Below are 19564 nucleotides of genomic sequence, written 5' to 3'. Positions count from 1 at the left end.
TTGTAGTTCACCCAACCTGGGAAACTGTGACCATGGATGATGGATCTGGACCCAACTTGGCACATAGACCTGATATGCCAAATTTTGCTTTCTGGAGGGGTTTGCATTAGGATTAGGGAAGTGACCTTCCTTTCTGGGAGTTGTAGTTCACCCAACCAGAGAAACTGTGACCACGGATGATGGATCTGGACCCAACTTGGCACACAGAACCTCCATGAGTAACCCAACCTACTGGAAAGGTTGGAGGGGACTGACTCAGAATACTGGGAGTTGTAGTTCACCCTCCGGCTAGGGATGATAATGAACCCCACACCCATGATGCATCCAAAGCAAACTTGCCCAACATCACAAACTTTAAAGACTGGTGGAGTTTCAGGGGGTGAACCTGGCATGGTGGGAGTTGTAGTCCTTCCAAGGACTGGTGGAGTTTCACCTGGCATGGTGTGAGTTGTAGTCCTTCCAAAGTGCCAACGAGGGAGAGACTTTCAACGTTGCCTTCCTTTCTGGGAAAAGAAAGCGATGCTTGGAAAAGGGATCCGCGCGGACCTTGCTCCTATTGGCTGTGGCTTTCTGTCCTTCCTTCCTGGGAGTTTTCTCATTGGCTGAGAGAGAGAGAGTGAGTGGGTGCCCCAGATGCAAGCCCACGCCCCCCACCCACCCACGCCCCGACTTCTTCATATAAGATATAGAAGCCGACAAATACATTTTGGGAAGGGAAAAGTCTTTGCAGGCTGGGAGAAGGACCTCATCCTTGGTGGAAGCTGCCCAGATGTGGAGGTCAGTGCTGCCCTAGTGTCCAGTGTCCACGCGTGGGAGGGAAAAGGGGGTCGGAACACAAAAGGGCTTTCTGCTTGGCTTTCTACTTAATTATTATTGTAAATTATTATTTTTATTATTTTATTATTTTATTCATACCCTGCTTTATCGCTCCCAAAAGAGACTCAAAGCAGCTTAACATAAAAGCATCAGCATACAATTTTTTAATATATATATATATATATATATAATTTATATTGTTATTATGTTTATGCATACTGTGAAATTTAAACAATAATAATAATGTATTATTACGCTTTATCGCTCCCAAAAGAGACTCAAAGCAGCTTAACATAAAAGCATCAGCATACAATTTTTTAATATATATATATATATATATAATTTATATTGTTATTATGTTTATGCATACTGTGCAATTTAAACAATAATAATAATGTATTATTACGCTTTATCTCTCCCGAAGGAGACTCAAAACAACTTAACATAAAAGCATTAGCGTACAATTTAAATTATTATAATATATATATATATATATTATTTATATTGTTATTATGTTTATACATACCTTGCAATTTAAATAATAATAATAATAATAATAATGTATTATTATGCTTTATCTCTCCCGAAGGAGACTCAAAAAAGCTTAACATAAACGCATCAGCATACAATTTAAATTATATATATATATATATATATATATATATTATTTATATTGTTATTATGTTTATGCATACTGTGCAATTTAAACAATAATAATAATGTAGTATTACGCTTTACCTCTCCCGAAGGAGACTCAAAACAGCTTAACATAAAACATCAGCATACAATTAGTTTTTATTATTATTTTGTTATGTCACAGCAAACAAGATAGACATGCTGGATTTCATATCACAAAATCACAAATCGAACACTTCCCAAGTGTCTAGGACTGTGTGATGTATTATTATTATTATTATTATTATTATTATTATTATTATTATTATTATTATTTATATTATTATTATTATGTTTATGCATACCTTGCAATTTAAATGATAATAATAATAATAATAATAATAATAATAATAATGATGTATTATTACACTTTATCTCTCCCGAAGGAGACTCAAAGCAGCTTAACATAAAAGCATCAGCATACAATTTAAATTATTATTATCATAATATATATATTATTTATATTATTATTATGTTTGTGCATACCTTGCAATTTAAATAATAATAATAATGTATTATTACAGTTTATCTCTCCCGAAGGAGACTCAAAACAGCTTAACATAAAAGCATCAGCATACAATTTAAATTATTATTATTATAATACAGTGTATATATATTATTTATATTATTATTATGTTTGTGCATACCTTGCAATTTAAATAATAATAATAATAATAATGTATTATTATGCTTTATCTCTCCTGAAGGAGACTCAAAGCAGCTTAACATAAAAGCATCAGCATACAATTTAAATTATTATTATTATTATTATTATTATTATTATTATTATTATATAGTATTATTTATATAATAATAATAATAATAATAATAATAATAATAATTATTATTATTATTATTTTATTTTTGTACCCCGCCACCATCTCCCCAGAGGGACCCGGGGCGGCTTATTATTGTGTTTATACATACCTTGCAATTTAAATAATTATAATATATTATTATTATGTTACGATTATTTATGTTATTATTCTGTTTATTTATACCCTGCTTTAGCTCTCCTGAAGGAGAGTATAAGCTGACCCAAATATAAGCCAACCAGGACCCTCACCCGAGTATAAAAAAAGGGCCAGATTATTATTATTATTATTATTATTATTATTATTATTATTATTATTTTATATTATTATTATTTTATATTATTATTATTATTATTATTATTATTATTATTATTATTATTATTATTGTGTATAATACACAATGGAGGACACCAGAGCCACTCCGAGTGACCAGCTTCTGGTCAAAGGAGATTTAGTATCATGCTGCACCATGGGAACCCATTTTTTCTAAGAAAAAAGAAAAAAACCCTTGCATAACAAACTCAAATATTTCCAATGTGATGGTTAGGAGTAACTTCATGAATGTGGGAACGACTTGACAAAAGTCTTCCGAATCCTCCCATTTGCAGGATGTGTGACCGAAACGGCGGCAGGCGGCTGAGACAGTGGCTCATTGAACAAATCGACAGCGGCTTGTATTCCGGTCTGATCTGGGAGAATGATGAGAAAACCATGTTCCGGATCCCGTGGAAACATGCCGGGAAGCAGGATTACAACCAGGAGGTGGATGCATCCATATTCAAGGTACTTCTTTCGTCGTCAACATTGACAGGCAGCAAAACATTTCTTTCTGAGCTGTATAATTTCTAGACCCGGCATGGTCCAACTTTGGCCCTCCAGATGTTTGGGACTGCAACTCCCACCATTCCTCACAGCCTCAGGCCTCTTCCTTTCCCCCCTCAGATGCTTAAGCTCTTTGATTGTAGGTGAACTATAAATCCCAGCAACTACAACTCCCAAATGTCAAGGTGTATTTTCCCCAAACTCCGCCAGTGTTCACATTTGGGCACATTGATTATTTGTGCCAAGTTTGGTCCAGATCCATCGTTGTTTGAGTCCAAAGTACTCTCTGGATGTAGGCGAACTACAACTCCCAAACTCAAGGGCAATGCCCATGAAATCCTTCCAGTATTTTCCGTTGGTCGTGGGATTTCTGTGTGCCAAGTTTGGTTCAATCCCATCGTTGGTGGAGTTCTGAATCCTCTTTGATTGTAGGTAAACTACAACTCCCGGCAACTACAACTCCCAAATGACAAAATCAATCCCTCCCCAACCCCACCAGTATTCAGATTTGGGTGTATCGGGTATTTGTGCCAAATTTTCACACCATTAACCCCTGTGACTTGCACTTGGTGATCTGGAATGTCAATGCTTAGCTTTTGGTGAGATTTGATTGCGTGTCTATGTGTTTGTTTGGTGATTTCAAGTCAGAGGATTTGAGATTGCCTTGCTAGATTTGGGAGGCCACTTCAATGGGGCCGTGTTCAGTCTCTATTAATATTTTATCCATCCCTGACGTAGAAAAACAATGTAAAGAAACACGAATGGGGTTCAAAAGTACCCGTCAAAGCACCTTGGCTCCTTGGAAAGGCCTTGCTTAGAGTCTTTCTTTGTTGGAAGACTGTTCCCAGCAAACAGCAAACCCTACTGAGAAATCCTATGGTTTATCCCTCAGGCCTGGGCCGTCTTCAAGGGGAAATTCAAGGAAGGCGACAAAGCCGAACCGGCCACTTGGAAGACGAGGTTGCGCTGTGCCTTGAATAAGAGCCCGGACTTTGAAGAAGTGACCGACCGGTCCCAGCTGGACATCTCGGAGCCCTACAAAGTCTACCGCATCGTTCCGGAGGAAGAACAGAAATGTGAGTCTTGTGAAACCAAACCCTATACTCAGCTGAATCTCACGGTGTGGCTCCATACAGTCAGCAGAGTTCTCACAGTGTTTTTCTTGTGGGGTTCTGCTGCTGTAGATTGAAGGTGTGAGGACATTTGTTTCAAGAAGTTATGGAAAATATTTGAGAGTTTCCAGCTGTTGTTGGATCTGCAACACCAGCCAGCTCTAACCTTAGCCAGAGGAGTTGGTGGTGAAGGACAATGTGAGGTGTAATCTAACGTTTGTAGGAACTCAAGCTGTCCATGACCACTGTAGGTCAAAACATCTGTTGCCTTCACCATTCGACATCTAGATGCACTGAATTAACATTTTGATTCTGTTACATTTTAATTAGGAAGATGTTTTTGTATCTCATTTCATACAATATTGCAGTACGGTGGTTGACTGCCTTCATATCATCCTAAAGTTATGGTGACCCTATCCATGGGAGACCTCCAAATCTCTCCCATCCTTAAGAGATCTGCTCAAATCTTACAGCCATGGTTTTCTTGGAGTCCTTCAATCCATGCATTCCTCCTATTTTCCTAGGTGTAGTCTAACGTTTGTAGGAACGCAAGTTGTCCATGACCACTGTAGGTCAAAACATCTGTTGCCTTCACCGTTCCACATCTAGATGCTCCAAACTAGCATTTCGATGCTGTCACATTTTAATTAGGAAGATGTTTCAAACAATATTGCAGAGCGGTGGTTGACTGCCTTCATATCATCCTAACATTATAGTGACCCTATCCATGTGAGACCTCCACGTCCTCCTGTCCTCAAGAGACCTGCTCAAATCTTACAGATTTAGGACAACCATGGTTTTCTTCCCCCTCTTTTCCTGCTGCCTTCCACCTTCCCAAGCATTGGTGTCTTCTCTAGTGAGTCATGTTATCTCAGGATAGGACCAAAGTAGGACGGCTTCAGTTTAGGTACCTTGGCTTCTAGGGAGGCCTTAGGGTTGCTTTGCTCTTGGAGCCATTTCTTGCAATCCAAAGGGTCTTCTCCAGGAATGGAAGAAGGGTGTCCAGGTCACCTGAAGGCAACAGTTTAGTGTAGACCAGGCATGGACCAACTTGGGCCCTTCAGTGTTTTGGACTTCAACTCCCACCATTCCTAATAGCCTATTCGTAAAAATCCAATTGATGTTATCACATGCTTTATCTGCATCCAAAACATCAAAGCTTCTTGCTGGACTTTATGCTTCTATAGACATTCTATAGCAGGTATGGGCCAACTTGGGCTTTTTGGTGTTTTGGACTTCAACTCCCACCATACCTAACAGCCTATCTGTAAAAGTCCAATGGAGGTTATCAAATGCTTTATCTGCATCCAAAGCATCAATGCTTCTTGCTGGACTTTATGTTCCTATAGGCATTCTATAGCAGGTATGGGCCAACTTGGGCTTTTTGGTGTTTTGGACTTCAACTCCCACCATTCCTAACAGCCTATCTGTAAAAGTCCAATGGAGGTTATCAAATGCTTTATCTGCATCCAAAGCATCAATGCTTCTTGCTGGACTTTATGTTCCTATAGGCATTCTATAGCAGGTATGGGCCAACTTGGGCTTTTTGGTGTTTTGGACTTCAACTCCCACCATTCCTAACAGCCTCAGGCCCCTTCCTTTCCCCCCCTCAGCCACAATTTGCCCATGCCTGGTGTAGAGGATGTGCAACAAACTGCGTGACACATATCTCGTACAACCGGCTTTAAGGGGAGAGCAGTGGTCAAAGGGCCGTCCTCCAGCATTTGCTGCCTGAGGCGGTTGCCTCAGTCTCCCCGATGGGAAGGCTCAGCAGCAAGAGGAGCAACCAAGTCTTTTATTGCCTTTTATTGCAGCGAAGCAGAGCTGCCTCTTGTGGTTACGGTAACAGAACACAGAGCGGCTGTCTCTGAAATGACCAGTATTACACGAGCCGCATTTTTATTTTTGTCTGTGGCTTTCTTTGGTGTGGTTTCTTCTCAAGCGTGCAAAAGCGAGTTGTCAAGAAGCCCTTCCCTCCCTCCCGTCGAGCGCACCTGAGTTGGGCTCCAACACAAGCGTTTCTGGAAATCTCTTTTTTGCTTTGCTATAACCCCCTGCCTTGTAGTATTTCGTCAAGTAGGGTCTGCGTTATTTACGGGTGGGATGCGGAAGCCCTTGTCGCACTTCAGGTTAGCTTCACTTTGCTAAAGACACCAGGTTGAACACAGAAACGTAGTCTTTTATTAGAAAATAGGGAAAAGATAGTTCATAAAAGGTAAAAGTTCAGCTTTCAAGCAAGGTCCTTTCCAAAGAAGCCAAAGTCCCAGCAACGAAAATACATCCAGGCTACAAGGTAATACAGGAAAGCAGGCTTGGTTCTTGATTCAAGCAAGGAAATTGCTTTGACAAAGATCTCCCTCTCAGCAGACTGTTTTAATAACATGATATGAAGGCATTTCTTCGCCCTTTGCCCTCCCTCTTATTTGCTATTTGGAGGCTTTGATCAAGAAAAGCGGCCTCATCACCAAGGCCACTGAGCTTATTAGTGTTATCAGGCTGAGGCTGGGAGCTACTCTCCCTTTCTGCCTCTTGCACCTGAAAACCATCATCAGAAACAACATCATTTCTTCCCATGGGAAAACCTCCCTGCTCTTCATCTCCCACAGCAGGAACACTCTGCACATGAATCCCATAATTCCCATCAGAAACATCTTGAAACTCATCCTGAACCTGAATCCCATCATTATGCACTTGCATCCCAGAATCCTCATCAAAGTCACACAAAGGCTGAGTCACAACAGCCCTCCTGTTGTGTTCCTACAAACGTGAGACTACACCTAGGAAAATAAGGGGAATGCATTATGGATGGAAAGACTCCAAGAAAACCATGGCTTTTCTAAGTCTGTAAGATTTGAGCAGGTCTCTTAAGGATGGGGAGACTTGGAGGTCTCCCATGGATAGGGTCACCATAACTTTAGAATCATATGAAGGCAGTCAACCACCATACTGCAATATTGTATGAAATGAGATACAGAAACATCTACCACCGTACTGGTATATAAATAAATATTATTATTATTATTTTATTATACTAAAAAGGAGTTTGAAGAGTCTCCTAGAGCTGATAGCTTCTGCTGGGTATCTTCAGACCTCCGACATTCACAATTCATTTATACTAAAAAAATAAAAGCGACGCTAACCTGTGGAACGCTCCGCCGCAACACCAATGTTTATACTTTAATAATTTGATCAGGGAGGGGGGTGGCTGTCACGTGTCTGATGTCATTAATATGGGACTCAAACCCAGTTCTGAAGAACCCTATACACTTGCACCAAACTTCAGAGCTGATTAGTATTTAAACTGAAATTGCTCGAATCCACCAACAAAGATGGCCACTCATAACGTCATCCAAAAAGTTTTATTTTCCCAAACCTTGCCAAATGCAAAGGAGGAAGTTTGTGGCCTGATTTTTCTCAGTAATTCGCCCATGTTGCTCTTTTGCTCTTTGCTCTGACCATATGTCTCAGCCGCTCTTTTCCTGTTCTCATGCAGAGACACTGCCCCTCATACAAAGCTTCAAGACAAGCACCAACTTTCCCTGATATTGTGCCTTTTTTTCCAGGCAAAATGGGGATAGGAAGCGGGTGCAGCCTGGGCGAAATCACGGACATGGAGTGCAGCGTTTCCGCAATGGACGACTTGGTCAAAGAGGTGATTCAGTTCTTTCCCTCCTTTCTTTCCCAGAGGTTTTCATTTTGGAGAGATTTGTTCGGATGGGTTTTGCCATTGTCTTCTTCTGAGGCTGAGAGAGTGTGACTTGTCCCAAATCACCCAGTGGGTTTTCACGGGGATGTGATTTAGAACAATTATTTCCCTTTGACTGCATTTCTTCCACTTTTGAATTACAGTAGAGTTCCAGGAGGCCCTAATATCCTTCCCGGCAAGCACCGGGCTTGGAAAGGCTTGCTGCTGCCTAGAAAAACAACTGTTTTTCTAGGCAGCAACACGCTGGGGGCTTTTCCAAGCAGGGTGCTTGGCTGGGCGGGACGGAACTTTTCCCTTCCAGCAAGCAACCGGCTTCGAGAAGCACTCTGCATGTTGCTGCCTTGCAACATGTAATAGGCTTCTCCAAAGTGCTGGGTGCTTGCTGGGACACACGGGACTTTTCCCTCCTGGCAAGCAACCGGCTTGGAGAAGCCCACTGCATGTTACTGCCTTGCAACATGCAGCTGGCTTCTCCAAAGTGCCGGGTGCTTGCCGGAAGGGATGAGACTTTTCCCTCCCAGCAAGCAACCAGTTTAGAGAAGCCCACTGCATGTTACTGCCTTGCAACATGCAACCGGCTTCTCTAAAGTGCCGGGTGCTTGCTGGGAGGGACGAGAGTTTTCCCTCCTGGCAAGAAACCAGCTTGGAGAAGCCCACTGCATGTTACTGCCTTGCAACATGTAACAGGCTTCTCCAAGGTGCTGGGTGCTTGCCGGGAGGGATGAGAGTTTTCCCTCCCAGCAAGCAACCAGTTTAGAGAAGCCCACTGCATGTTACTGCCTTGCAACATGTAACAGGCTTCTCCAAAGTGCTGGGTGCTTGCCGGGAGAACTCACAATTGTAATAAACATAATCCATACATCAAAAATGACTGTAGCTCAACGATATATGTTCTATATATAATTGTTCACTTATTCAATCAGTTCATTGTGCTGAAGAGCAAGTAGGTCACAATAGATCTGCGCTGGGTGCTTGCCGGGAGGGAAAAGTCTGCGCCGGACGCATCTCATCCCTCCAGCAAGTGCCTGGGGTGATGCGGCCTGCATGTTGGATAATACGGACCATCGGATAACTGGAAGTCAAATAACCAGAACTCTACTGTATTTGAGAGTTCTAGATAAGGGACATTCAAGCTGTATTTACAGACGAACTGGATTATATACCCAGATATTGTTCTCCAGATATTGCTGGATTTTCACAGTTTAACGAGATGGTGAGACATGCTGATAATCCCCAAACATAAGGAGTGCTACAGGATTTACACCCCTTTTCTAGCCATAGAACACAAGTGGGGTATTTCTTGGGGAAACATCTGAACTGCTATATTCCACGACAAGATTGTTAAGATGTTCCCAGCTATCATCATGGCATTGATCTATGTTCTTTCCCTACACACTCCTCAGCCACAGTCGACTGTGGAGGAATATCTTGGCACCATAAAGCGAAGCCCTTCCCCAACACAGGATAATTGCAGAAACCACCCAATACCCGATTGGTGGACCCATCAGTCAAGTCCAGGTAAGACTTTGCAATATCATTAGGAAGCCTATAAATATCCCCATTCTATACTTTCCAACGAAACATGAAACAATTGCAGGGAACCAATATCCAAATGTGGTTCGCGGGGAAGAGTAGACCTGCTAGGAGATATTGCAGAAGCTTGCTTTTGCCTAAACCTATTGGGAAGAGTAAGATTATCTCAATTGGGAACTAGAGAGGGGGGTGGAATCATAGGGAAGGGGTTAGCATTTGTATTGGGAAGACAATAGACTTGTTTTATCCCCTTGTCCAGTACAGGCAATCCTGAGTTACAAACATCCGACTTACATGTGACTCATAGTTAGTTAAGAACGGGGGGTGAGACAACAGGAAATGAGAGAAATCTTCTCCTAGAAGGGAAATCCTGAAAGAATTATTATCATGGGAAAATTAAATTTTTATCACCAATCCTTGTTTCCAAAACAAGCATTTTTTTTCAAAATCCAGTTATCACACAGACAGAAAGTAAAGCAAAACTGTTGTGTTTCTATGGCAACGTTATTTGCTCTGAAGACATCAAGTAAACATCACTTAATTTAAACCCAGGCCCGACCAAGAAGCCATGAGATCATGCCATTGACACCTAGGTCTCAAGGACTTCTCATGGAGTCTTTCTGAATGCCAAATTAATCTATCCTTCACTCCCCCCATGCAAAGACCTAATCTGATATTGCGGGAAAACTCCCCATCTGTTGAAGGCCGATTCCCAAGAAAAATAGACTTTTTCTCTGTTTCTAAGGAACGATCATTGGAATCCAAAACATACTCTGTCTCAGTGTATTTTCGATTGAAATTACACATAAAAATGTACCTGTTCTAACTTACATACCCATTCAACTTAAGAACAAACCTACAGAATGTATCTAGTTCGTAGCTTGGGGACGGCCTGGAGTTAAACCCTTGCTTGCTACTTTAGGACTCCTCTGGCTTTGTTCTGGTACGTTCTGGTGCTACTATATGATTCCCGAGAGCACCGATGTCCTTCTAAAGCCCAAGTCACAAGCCTTTGCCACAATCATTTAAAGTCAGAAGTCACGGTGCTAATCGAGACGTTCAGATCAACCCATGTCATGTTTCTTCTTCCTTTTCACAATTTACAGCTTTATCCCTCATGAGTGGATTTGTGGGCTATGAGCCGATTCATGCAGGTAAGCCGTACACTTCCTCTTCTCGTTCACATCTGGTGCCGTTCGCCTTTGTTCCAACCCGTTTCCTTTCCAGCCGGAGCTATTTTGGCGTTTCAGAGATACCGGAGAATCCTCATGGGATGGGATCACACAGCCTCTAGTGTATTCGATGTCTCGGATGAAACACACTGAGTTCTTGTTTACGAGTGCTTTGTTTCCTCCCCATCTTCACACCTTTGAGATGTTTGCCTGTTGTGGCTTCAGTGGGTCTCCTCCAAGTTGTAGCCTGAGTGTTTGAGAAGCTTTTCAAGAGGCTAAACATACTAAAATATACCCATGCAGTCCAAGGTTTACATGGTGCCTGATGGAGTCTGAAGTCTAAAGCATCTCATGGCTAAAGCATTTCTCTATTCTAAAACGGAATCTGAGCTCAGAGTAGTCCCAGATCTGATCATGTGGTGTGTAGCCCCTCCCACAACCTCAAGAAACATAGAGCAAAGGGAAAGCTGCATACCAAAACATACAATATAGTAAACAAACGGAATTATATACAAACAAATTACTAGTGGAGGCTTGAAGAAGGTTGATATTTCTATCAGGATATGTGTTCCTTACCACTTGTTGACGTACAGTGTGCAAGGATGCTTACTTGCATGTGCAAATCTGTTGTCTTGTCTGAGTTGTGCAACATTGCCGCAGCATTGCATAAGGCATTTAATGTGCAGCTCTGCATTTGGAGATGGAAAATGTTGCGTGCCTTTCTTGCGCCTTCCCAGCCTATTACCAGATGGTGAAACGTAAAAAGGATAGTATGGTATGTAATGTGTGAGTACTATGTTAGTAATGTAATATTATCTTCTATATAAATAACTTTTAGTGGCACTTGTTATGCAAGCTGCCAAAGAAGAGGATTATGGTATCTTATTAACATCAATCAAAATTGGATTTGATTAGAAACAGTGGTAGATCATAGACCTCTAGGATCTCTTATATTTACTGATACCCTGTTTCCCCTAAAATAAGACATCCCCAGAAAATAAGACCTAGTAGAGGTTTTGCTGAATTGCTAAATATAAGGCCTCCCCCAAAAGTAAGACCTAGCAAAGTTTTTGTTTGGAAACATGCACAACGAACAGAACACCAGAGCATGCAGGATCGGTAAATGTACGTACCATAAAGTGTTGTATATGGAAATATTGGTAGTAACAAGAAATTCTTGATAGGACCCACAGTTTGTCTGGTTATGCTGGTTTATGATGTATAATAAATGTTCATTTTTTGTTCAACAATAAATGTGAATTCTTCTTCATAGAAAAATAAGACATCCCCTGAAAATAAGACCTAATGCATCTTTGGGAGCAAAAATTAATATAAGACACTGTCTTATTTTCGGGGAAACACGGTAGTATATATTACAATGAATACTTTACTTTAGGTATCCACTACCTGTATTCACTTTAACTACATTAGTATGATTTTTAACATAAAGGAATACACTCAGCAACACTTGCAAAGGTATTATGGAAAAACTATTCCTCTTTATAGTTTCAGTGTCAGTTCAGTCAAATAGAAATCCAAACCAGATAAAGTCTTATTGTTGACTTAATAACAATCAAAATAGTTGTCGCAGCGTTGAATCGAGGTAAATAAACAGTTCTTAACATATATATGTACAACCAGAGCCGGCCCTAGGTAATTTTCAAATGTAAGCGAACAGAATTTTGGCGCCCACCCCCCCAAACCAATCACTGAAAAATAAAAGCACTGGATAAACGAAAATGTTGGATAATAAGGAGGAATTAAGGAAAAGCCTATTAAACATCAAATTACATTAGGATTTTACAAATTAAGCACCAAAACAGCATGTTTTAAAAGAAATCAACAGAAAAAGCAGCCTCGACTATGCCCCTGTATGTTTTGCGCCCCAAGCGACCGCTTAATTCGCCTCATTGTTGGACCGGCTCTGTGTACAACAAGACAACCCTTCACATAAGTCTTAACATAAAACTGTTGTAGTCTCTAGATTGGTTACAATCTTATCCAATCATTTAATGTGCAGCTCTGCATTTGGAGATGGAAAATGTTGTGTGCCTTTCTTGCGCCTTCCCAGGCTACTACCAGATGGTGATCAACTTCTACTACGGAGGGAAGCTGGTGGGCAGCGCCACCACCACGCGCCCCGAGGGCTGCCGGATCTCCCTGGGCGAGTCCCCGTTCTCCCCGGAGACGCTGGAGCACGTGCGCTTCCCCTCGGCGGACGTGATCGCCAATGAGCGCCAGCGGCAGATCACCAAGAAGCTCTTTGGGCACCTGGAGCGGGGCGTCCTGCTCCACGGCAACAAGCAAGGCATCTTCATCAAGCGGCTGAGCCAGGGACGGGTCTTCTGGAGCGGCAACACCATGCCCTGCAAGGACAGGCCCAACAAGCTGGACCGGGACGAGGTGGTCAGCATCTTCGACACAAACCACTTCCTCCGAGGTTCGTGAGAAGAAGATCTCGTTTGGGCTTTTTAACGTATTTGCTGTGGTTTTTCCTTGAAAGTCTATCCCAGGGCCGTGTCCTCCTTCCAACATTGCAACATCCTCAAATGTCAGAGTGTGGTCAAGAGGAACGAGAAAGAAGACACACACTCTTATTTATTATTATTTACTAGCTGTGCCCGGCCACGCGTTGCTGTGGCTTATGGGAATGCTTATGGGAATGCTTTGTTTGCCTTGCAGCCTCAAAAGCCTGAACCCTGGCTGTACCCCGGCGCCATTGTGGCCGAGGGGGTTGCTAGGAGACAAAGTAGGCGGGGCCTAAAGGGGGCAGGGCCTACCATTCTAACCAGCAACCAGGGTTGAAAACGGCTCTTCCTCGTTCTCTAATTTTCCAGGTTTTTTTGTTTGAAAGACATAGATTGGACGACTACGTCTTTTGTGGCCAAATTTGGTGTGATTTGGTTCAGTGGTTTTGTTGTTTACTCAGTCTTACAAACGTACATTACATTTATATATGTATAAATTAGTATTTATATTCCACCCTTCTCTCTCACCCCGAAGTGGACTCAGGATGGATCACTATGCACATATACATGGCAAACATCTGTACTTTATTTTAATCTTTATTGTAATCTGTACTTTATTTTGCTTATTGTGGATATTTGGACTTCAACCCATGTTAGCCGCCCCGAGTCCCTGCGGGGAGATGGTGGCGGGATATAAAAATAAATTTATTATTGGGTTGTTGTATGTCTTTCGGGCTGTAAATTTATTATTTATTATTTATTATTATAAATTTATTATTATAAAAATAAAGTTATTGTTATTATTAATATTCAATGCCATTCGACATATGACATAGTGACAGACACAGAGGCAATTTAACATTTTCCAGCTTCTGGCTTCATGAGCGTATGCTCGATTCCGGCCACAGGGGGAGCTGTCGTTTCATTGGCCACTTGTGACACCGAGTCCTTGATGGAGTATTTCCTCATTCTTCCGCACACTGCTGGGAGGTTTTATGGTGTCGTAACTTAGTTAAATTGGCCTCCCCACATAAAGTGGTACCTAAATGCAACTGTCTTTGCTTAGGTCAACAGCGAACTAGGCTGTTAATATTCTTGATGTTGGTACTTGATGGTAGTAATAAATAATATAATATAATATAATATAATAAATATAATACATATATATGAAAAAGAAATACACCTTTTCACTGCCATTGCATTCTTGTCCCATCAGCTTTTGTGCTTCCAGATATTCCGTGCCCAGGTATTTCTTACTGACACGAAATGCTTGCCATTGTCTCCTTGTAGAGCTTCACCAGTATTATAACAACCAAGGCCGGTTCCCAAGCAGCAAAGTCATCCTGTGTTTTGGGGAAGAGTTTCCGGATGCCACTCCGTTGCGCTTCAAGCTGATTCTTGTGGAGGTGAGCATGAGCATCGCTGCCTGGCTTTGTGTTGGCTCCTTCCAGCATCGCTCTCCTTTGACCAGTTCTCATTGTATTTCATTTCCCCATCTGTAGCAATAGGATCTATTGACTTTCAAGGCTTGCATCCAGAGTTATTTGTTCTTCCTGTCCACCCGATTTCTTCTTCTTATTCTCCTTCATCCTCTCCTTCTTTTTCTTCCCCTTCCTTCTTCTTCCTCTTCTTCCTTCTCCTCCTCCTCTTCTCCTTTCTTCTTCCTCCACATTTCCTCCTCCTTCTTTCTCCTTTCTTCTTCCTTCTCCTTCCTCCTCTTCTTCTCCTTCTTCTTCCTTCTTCTTCCTCCTCTTCTCCTTCTCCTCTTCTTTTCCTTTCTTCTTCCTCCTCCAATTCTACTCTTTCCCCTTCATTCTCTTCCTCCTCCTCCTCCTCTTCCTCTCTTTCTTCTTCTTCTTCTTCTTCTTCTTCTTCTTCTTCTTCTTCTTCTTCTTCCTCTTCCTTCTTCTTCCTCTTCTTCCTTCTCCTCCTCCTCTTCTCCTTTCTTCTTCCTCCACATTTCCTCCTCCTTCTTTCTCCTTTCTTCTTCCTTCTCCTTCCTCCTCTTCTTCTCCTTCTTCCTCCTCTTCTCCTTCTCCTCTTCTTTTCCTTTCTTCTTCCTCCTCCAATTCTACTCTTTCCCCTTCATTCTCTTCCTCCTCCTCCTCTTCCTCTCTTTCTTCTTCTTCTTCTTCTTCTTCTTCTTCTTCTTCTTCTTCTTCTTCTTCTTCCTCCTTCTTCTTCTTCTTCCTCCTCCTCCTCCTCCTCCTCCTCTTTTTCTTCTTCTACCCCTACTTAAATAGATATATACCCTGGGCAAATAATAATAATAATAATAATAATAATAATAATAATAATAATAGCAACAACAACAACAACAACTTTATTTTTATATCCCCCTCCCATCTCCCCAAAGGGGACTTGGGGCGGCTCACATGGGGGCAAGCCCAGCATAATAATAATAATAATAATAATAATAATAATAATAATAATAATAATAACAACAACAACAACTTTATTTTTATACCCTGCCCCATCTCCCCGAAGGGACTCGGGGCGGCTTACATGGGGCCTAGCCTGATAAAACAATCAAATATCAATAACACAGCAATAAAACAATTATCCCAATAAAAACATCAATCTCAGTAAAAACAATAGTTAAAATCGAAATGAAACATACAATATTAAAAACAGGAGACTAATTCATAGATCCCGGGCAAAGTGCAGAATGTGCCGAAATGGGGAAGGTAATTTCACAGTTGAAATGGACAATAAAATGCAGTATAACATACATTAAAATACAACATAATTAAGCCAATATAAAACAGTAAAAAACAGTATAAACAGTATAAGCCAGCATAAAACATCAAAACATTAGAGTATGCGCATAGTGTACAATCTGTAAGGATAAAAATTACGCAGACTCTTCAAAAGGGAACCAAGGAAGGCAATTGGATCTCATTTAGAAGTTAAAATCAGCGAGGGAGGAATCACTGATAAAGTGCAATAGTTGTGGCATCTAAATGTCTAACTGGAACTATTTATTCGAAAGTGCATCGAAATAACCATGTTTTAAGGTCCTTACGAAAGATGGACAGGGAGGGTGCCAGCCTAATCTCGCTTTCTCAGAGGAAGCCAAAGACACCTTAGTATTCCCCATCCATGGCCTTAGGAACCCAGTCTTTGGAAGCCTTTCCAGGTGCAAACCAAGGCCTCTTGTCTCCTCTTCTGACTCCAGATTGAGCAGCTGAGCATCCGGCAGTTGGTGGAGGAAGCCGGGAAGAGCGAGAGCAACGCCATGGTGGAGGATGCGCATTACGACCCCATGTTCCGGAACTTCCAGGACTCCTGCGTGACGCACCAAAGGGCCCTCTTCCGAGAACACCAGCAGATCACTGTCTGAGCCTTCCTTGTGGATCCATCATTGTGGCCAAAACCCACGTAGTGTGCCTGTGTAACATGCTTACATCACATGAAGCTATTTTCCTTTTGGTCACTGGATTTGTGGTGGTGTTGCAGGGTGTTCACAGTATCTACAACTGCATAAAGTTGCTTTTTTTTAAACACCCTGAATCCCACAGTTAATGTGAATCATAGAATCCTACTCTATGCAATAAAGTGTAAAATATGTAGTACGAGGGTTGAATGAAAAGTAATGCCTCCACCTTCGTAACTCCTCAACAGAGGCTGGATGGCCATCTGTCGGGGGTGCTTTGAATGCGATTTCCTGCTTCTTAGCAGGGGGTTGGACTAGATGGCCCATGTGGTCTCTTCCAACTCTACTATTCTATGATTCTATGATTCTATGAACAGATTTGCGGCAGATTTCCTGGCTTGTTCAGTAGATTCTCCTCTACGGTTAGTTACATTTGGCGAGAAGCCTGTGTTGTTAAAGGGCGAAGTATGGAACCCTGTGCAGACGGGGAAGCCTTAGCATTGAACGGTTGTGTTGTTAAAGTGCGAAGTATGGAACCCTGCGCAGACGGAGAAGCCTTAGCATTGAATGGTTGTGTTGTTAAAGTGCGAAGTATGGAGCCCTGCACAGACGGGGAAGCCTTAGCATTGAACGGTTGTGTTGTTAAAGTGCGAAGTATGGAGCCCTGCGCAGACAGGGAAGCCTTAGCATTGAACGGTTGTGTTGTTAAAGTGTGAAGTATGGAGCCCTGCGCAGACAGGGAAGCCTTAGCATTGAACGGTTGTGTTGTTAAAGTGCGAAGTATGGAGCCCTGCGCAGACGGAGAAGCCTTAGCATTGAACGGTTGTGTTGTTAAAGTGCAAAGTATGGAACCCTGCACAGATGGGGAAGCCTTAGCATTGAACGGTTGTGTTGTTAAAGGGTGAAGTATGGAACCCTGCGCAGATGGGGAAGCCTTAGTATTGAACGGTTGTGTTGTTAAAGTGCAAAGTATGGAACCCTGTGCAGATGGGGAAGCCTTAGCATTCAACAGTTGTGTTGTTAAAGTGCAAAGTATGGAACCCTGCGCATTCAGGGAAGCCTTAGCATTCAACGGTTGTGTTGTTAAAGGACGAAGTATGGAACCCTGCGCAGATGGGGAAGCCTTAGCATTGAACGGTTGTGTTGTTAAAGGACGAAGTATGGAACCCTGCGCAGACGGGGAAGCCTGAGCATTGAACGGTTGTGTTGTTAAAGTGCGAAGTATGGAACCCTGTACTGACGGTCGGTCAATGCGACTTAAGCAACGTGCAGTCGTTGAATTCTTGGCAGCAGAAGGTGTCGCCCCAAAGTAGATTCATCGAGAATGCAAGCTGTTTATGGGGATCGTGTTGATGTGAGTCCTGTGTGTCGTTGAACAAGTAAGTTTAAAGATGTTGAGGTGGGAACATCTGACTTGCGTGACAAAGAGTTGGACATCCTGTGACAGCAACCACTGAGTTTCACAAGCAATAGATTGACAGATTGATTCATATCACTCAGAGAGAAATTTCAAGCATTTCAACCACTGAGTTTGACAAGCAAAAGGTTGACAGATAGATTCAGGACGATCATGGTATCATTCAGAGAGAAATTTCAAGCATAATCAGCATTTCACAAGAACATGTGGGTCACATTATTTATGTTTTGCTTGGCTATCGGAAGATCTGTGCACGATGGCTCCTGTGAAACGCCGGTCGCAGAAACAGAGTGTCAACTTCATCTGTGACGGCTTCAGAAAACTTGATCATCGTTGGCAGAAATGTATCCAATTGTCTGGTGATTATGTGAAAAAATGAACAGTGGTAGTTAAAAAACACATTCTAAGGATTATTTCTGCATTTGATTTATTAAAATACTTCCATCCAAACCCAAGTAACGAAGGTGGAGGCATTACTTTTCATTCAACCCTCGTATGTTCTCGTTAAGCTTTGTTAATGAATGAAATGTTCTCAGAAAACAATGCATTTGCAAGAGGTGCTTCCTAAAGTAACGAAAAGCAATGTTGATAGGAAATCTGTGCTTTCCCTCAACTTCTAAACTAAATCTTCCATTTAACATGCTTTGTTTTGTAATTGCACATTGGAAAGGTGAACATTATATGTGTACATGCAGGATAAGACTGGGTGCACTGCAAATGATAATACTTTAGCAATAATGGTTAGCAATACTCTAGGTTCATTTGTTTTATAAATTTGGTGCATTTGTAGCCAAAATAGGGTAAGGATTGCTTTGATCCCGTGCTGCTTTTTTTGCATATGCAGACAATGCCGCTCTCGAAAGCAGATGACAAAAGTGAAATGGGAGGCTGATATTTATTTTCATTGCTCGTTTTAAATATTTTGTTGTGATTGTTCTACCAAATGAACCTGCTAATAAATACTTGCCTTTTGTAAACCGTCGTCTCTGCTTTCTCATGGGGTAAAACCAGGCCTCGTAGCCATATATATATATATATATATATATATATATATATATATATATATATATATATATTCAGGAGGGGCCGGGCTGTGGTGCAACTGGTTAGTAGCCAGCTGCAATAAATCACTACTGACCAAGAGGTCATGAGTTTGAAGCCAGCCCGGGTCGGATTGAGCTCCTGACCTTTAATAGCCTAGCTTGTTGATCTAAGGAGCTTGAAAGACAGTTGCATCTGTCAAGTAGGAAATATAGGTACCGCTTTATGCGGGGAGGCTAATTTAACTAATTTAAAACACCCATAAAATGGGCAGCAGTGGGTGGAAATGAATGAGGAAGTACTACCATCAAGGACTCGTTGTCACAAGTGACTTGGCATGGTTAAAATTCAGGAGTAAAAGTTTCAACCCCTCCCGAATTTATTTTCCGGCTACGGACCTGCTTGTCATCAATCTGGGCTGAAAACATCAGCTGCTTTGTGTCTCCTTTGTGGACGAAAAAAGTAGGGAAGTGGAAAGGGAAAATCTCAGCTGTCCATCATCCTATCGTATCTGATCCCAGGAAAGCTAAAACGAAATGGTATGAGAAGCAGTCAGGTTTGGCTCAAAGAAATCAAGCTGCTGAACCCAGAACTGCATCTGTTTCCTCCCA

General features: G+C 41.8%; 1 protein-coding gene across 1 annotated transcript; it reads left to right on the top strand.

Moving 5' to 3' along the window:
- The first annotated feature begins 690 nt into the window (after positions 1–690).
- Positions 691–18889, top strand: irf8 (interferon regulatory factor 8). Its single transcript, XM_003227119.3, has 9 exons — positions 691–777; positions 2915–3089; positions 4021–4204; positions 7804–7892; positions 9350–9464; positions 10586–10633; positions 12723–13091; positions 14410–14525; positions 16298–18889. The coding sequence occupies exons 1-9, from the start codon at positions 770–772 to the stop codon at positions 16460–16462; spliced, it is 1269 nt and encodes a 422-aa protein (XP_003227167.2). The 5' UTR covers positions 691–769; the 3' UTR covers positions 16463–18889.
- Positions 18890–19564: the final 675 nt, after the last annotated feature.

This window comes from Anolis carolinensis, unplaced genomic scaffold (assembly GCF_035594765.1).
Source record: "Anolis carolinensis isolate JA03-04 unplaced genomic scaffold, rAnoCar3.1.pri scaffold_9, whole genome shotgun sequence".
Taxonomy (NCBI): Eukaryota; Metazoa; Chordata; class Lepidosauria; order Squamata; family Dactyloidae; genus Anolis; species Anolis carolinensis.
This window is presented reverse-complemented; position numbering and strand designations above follow the sequence as displayed.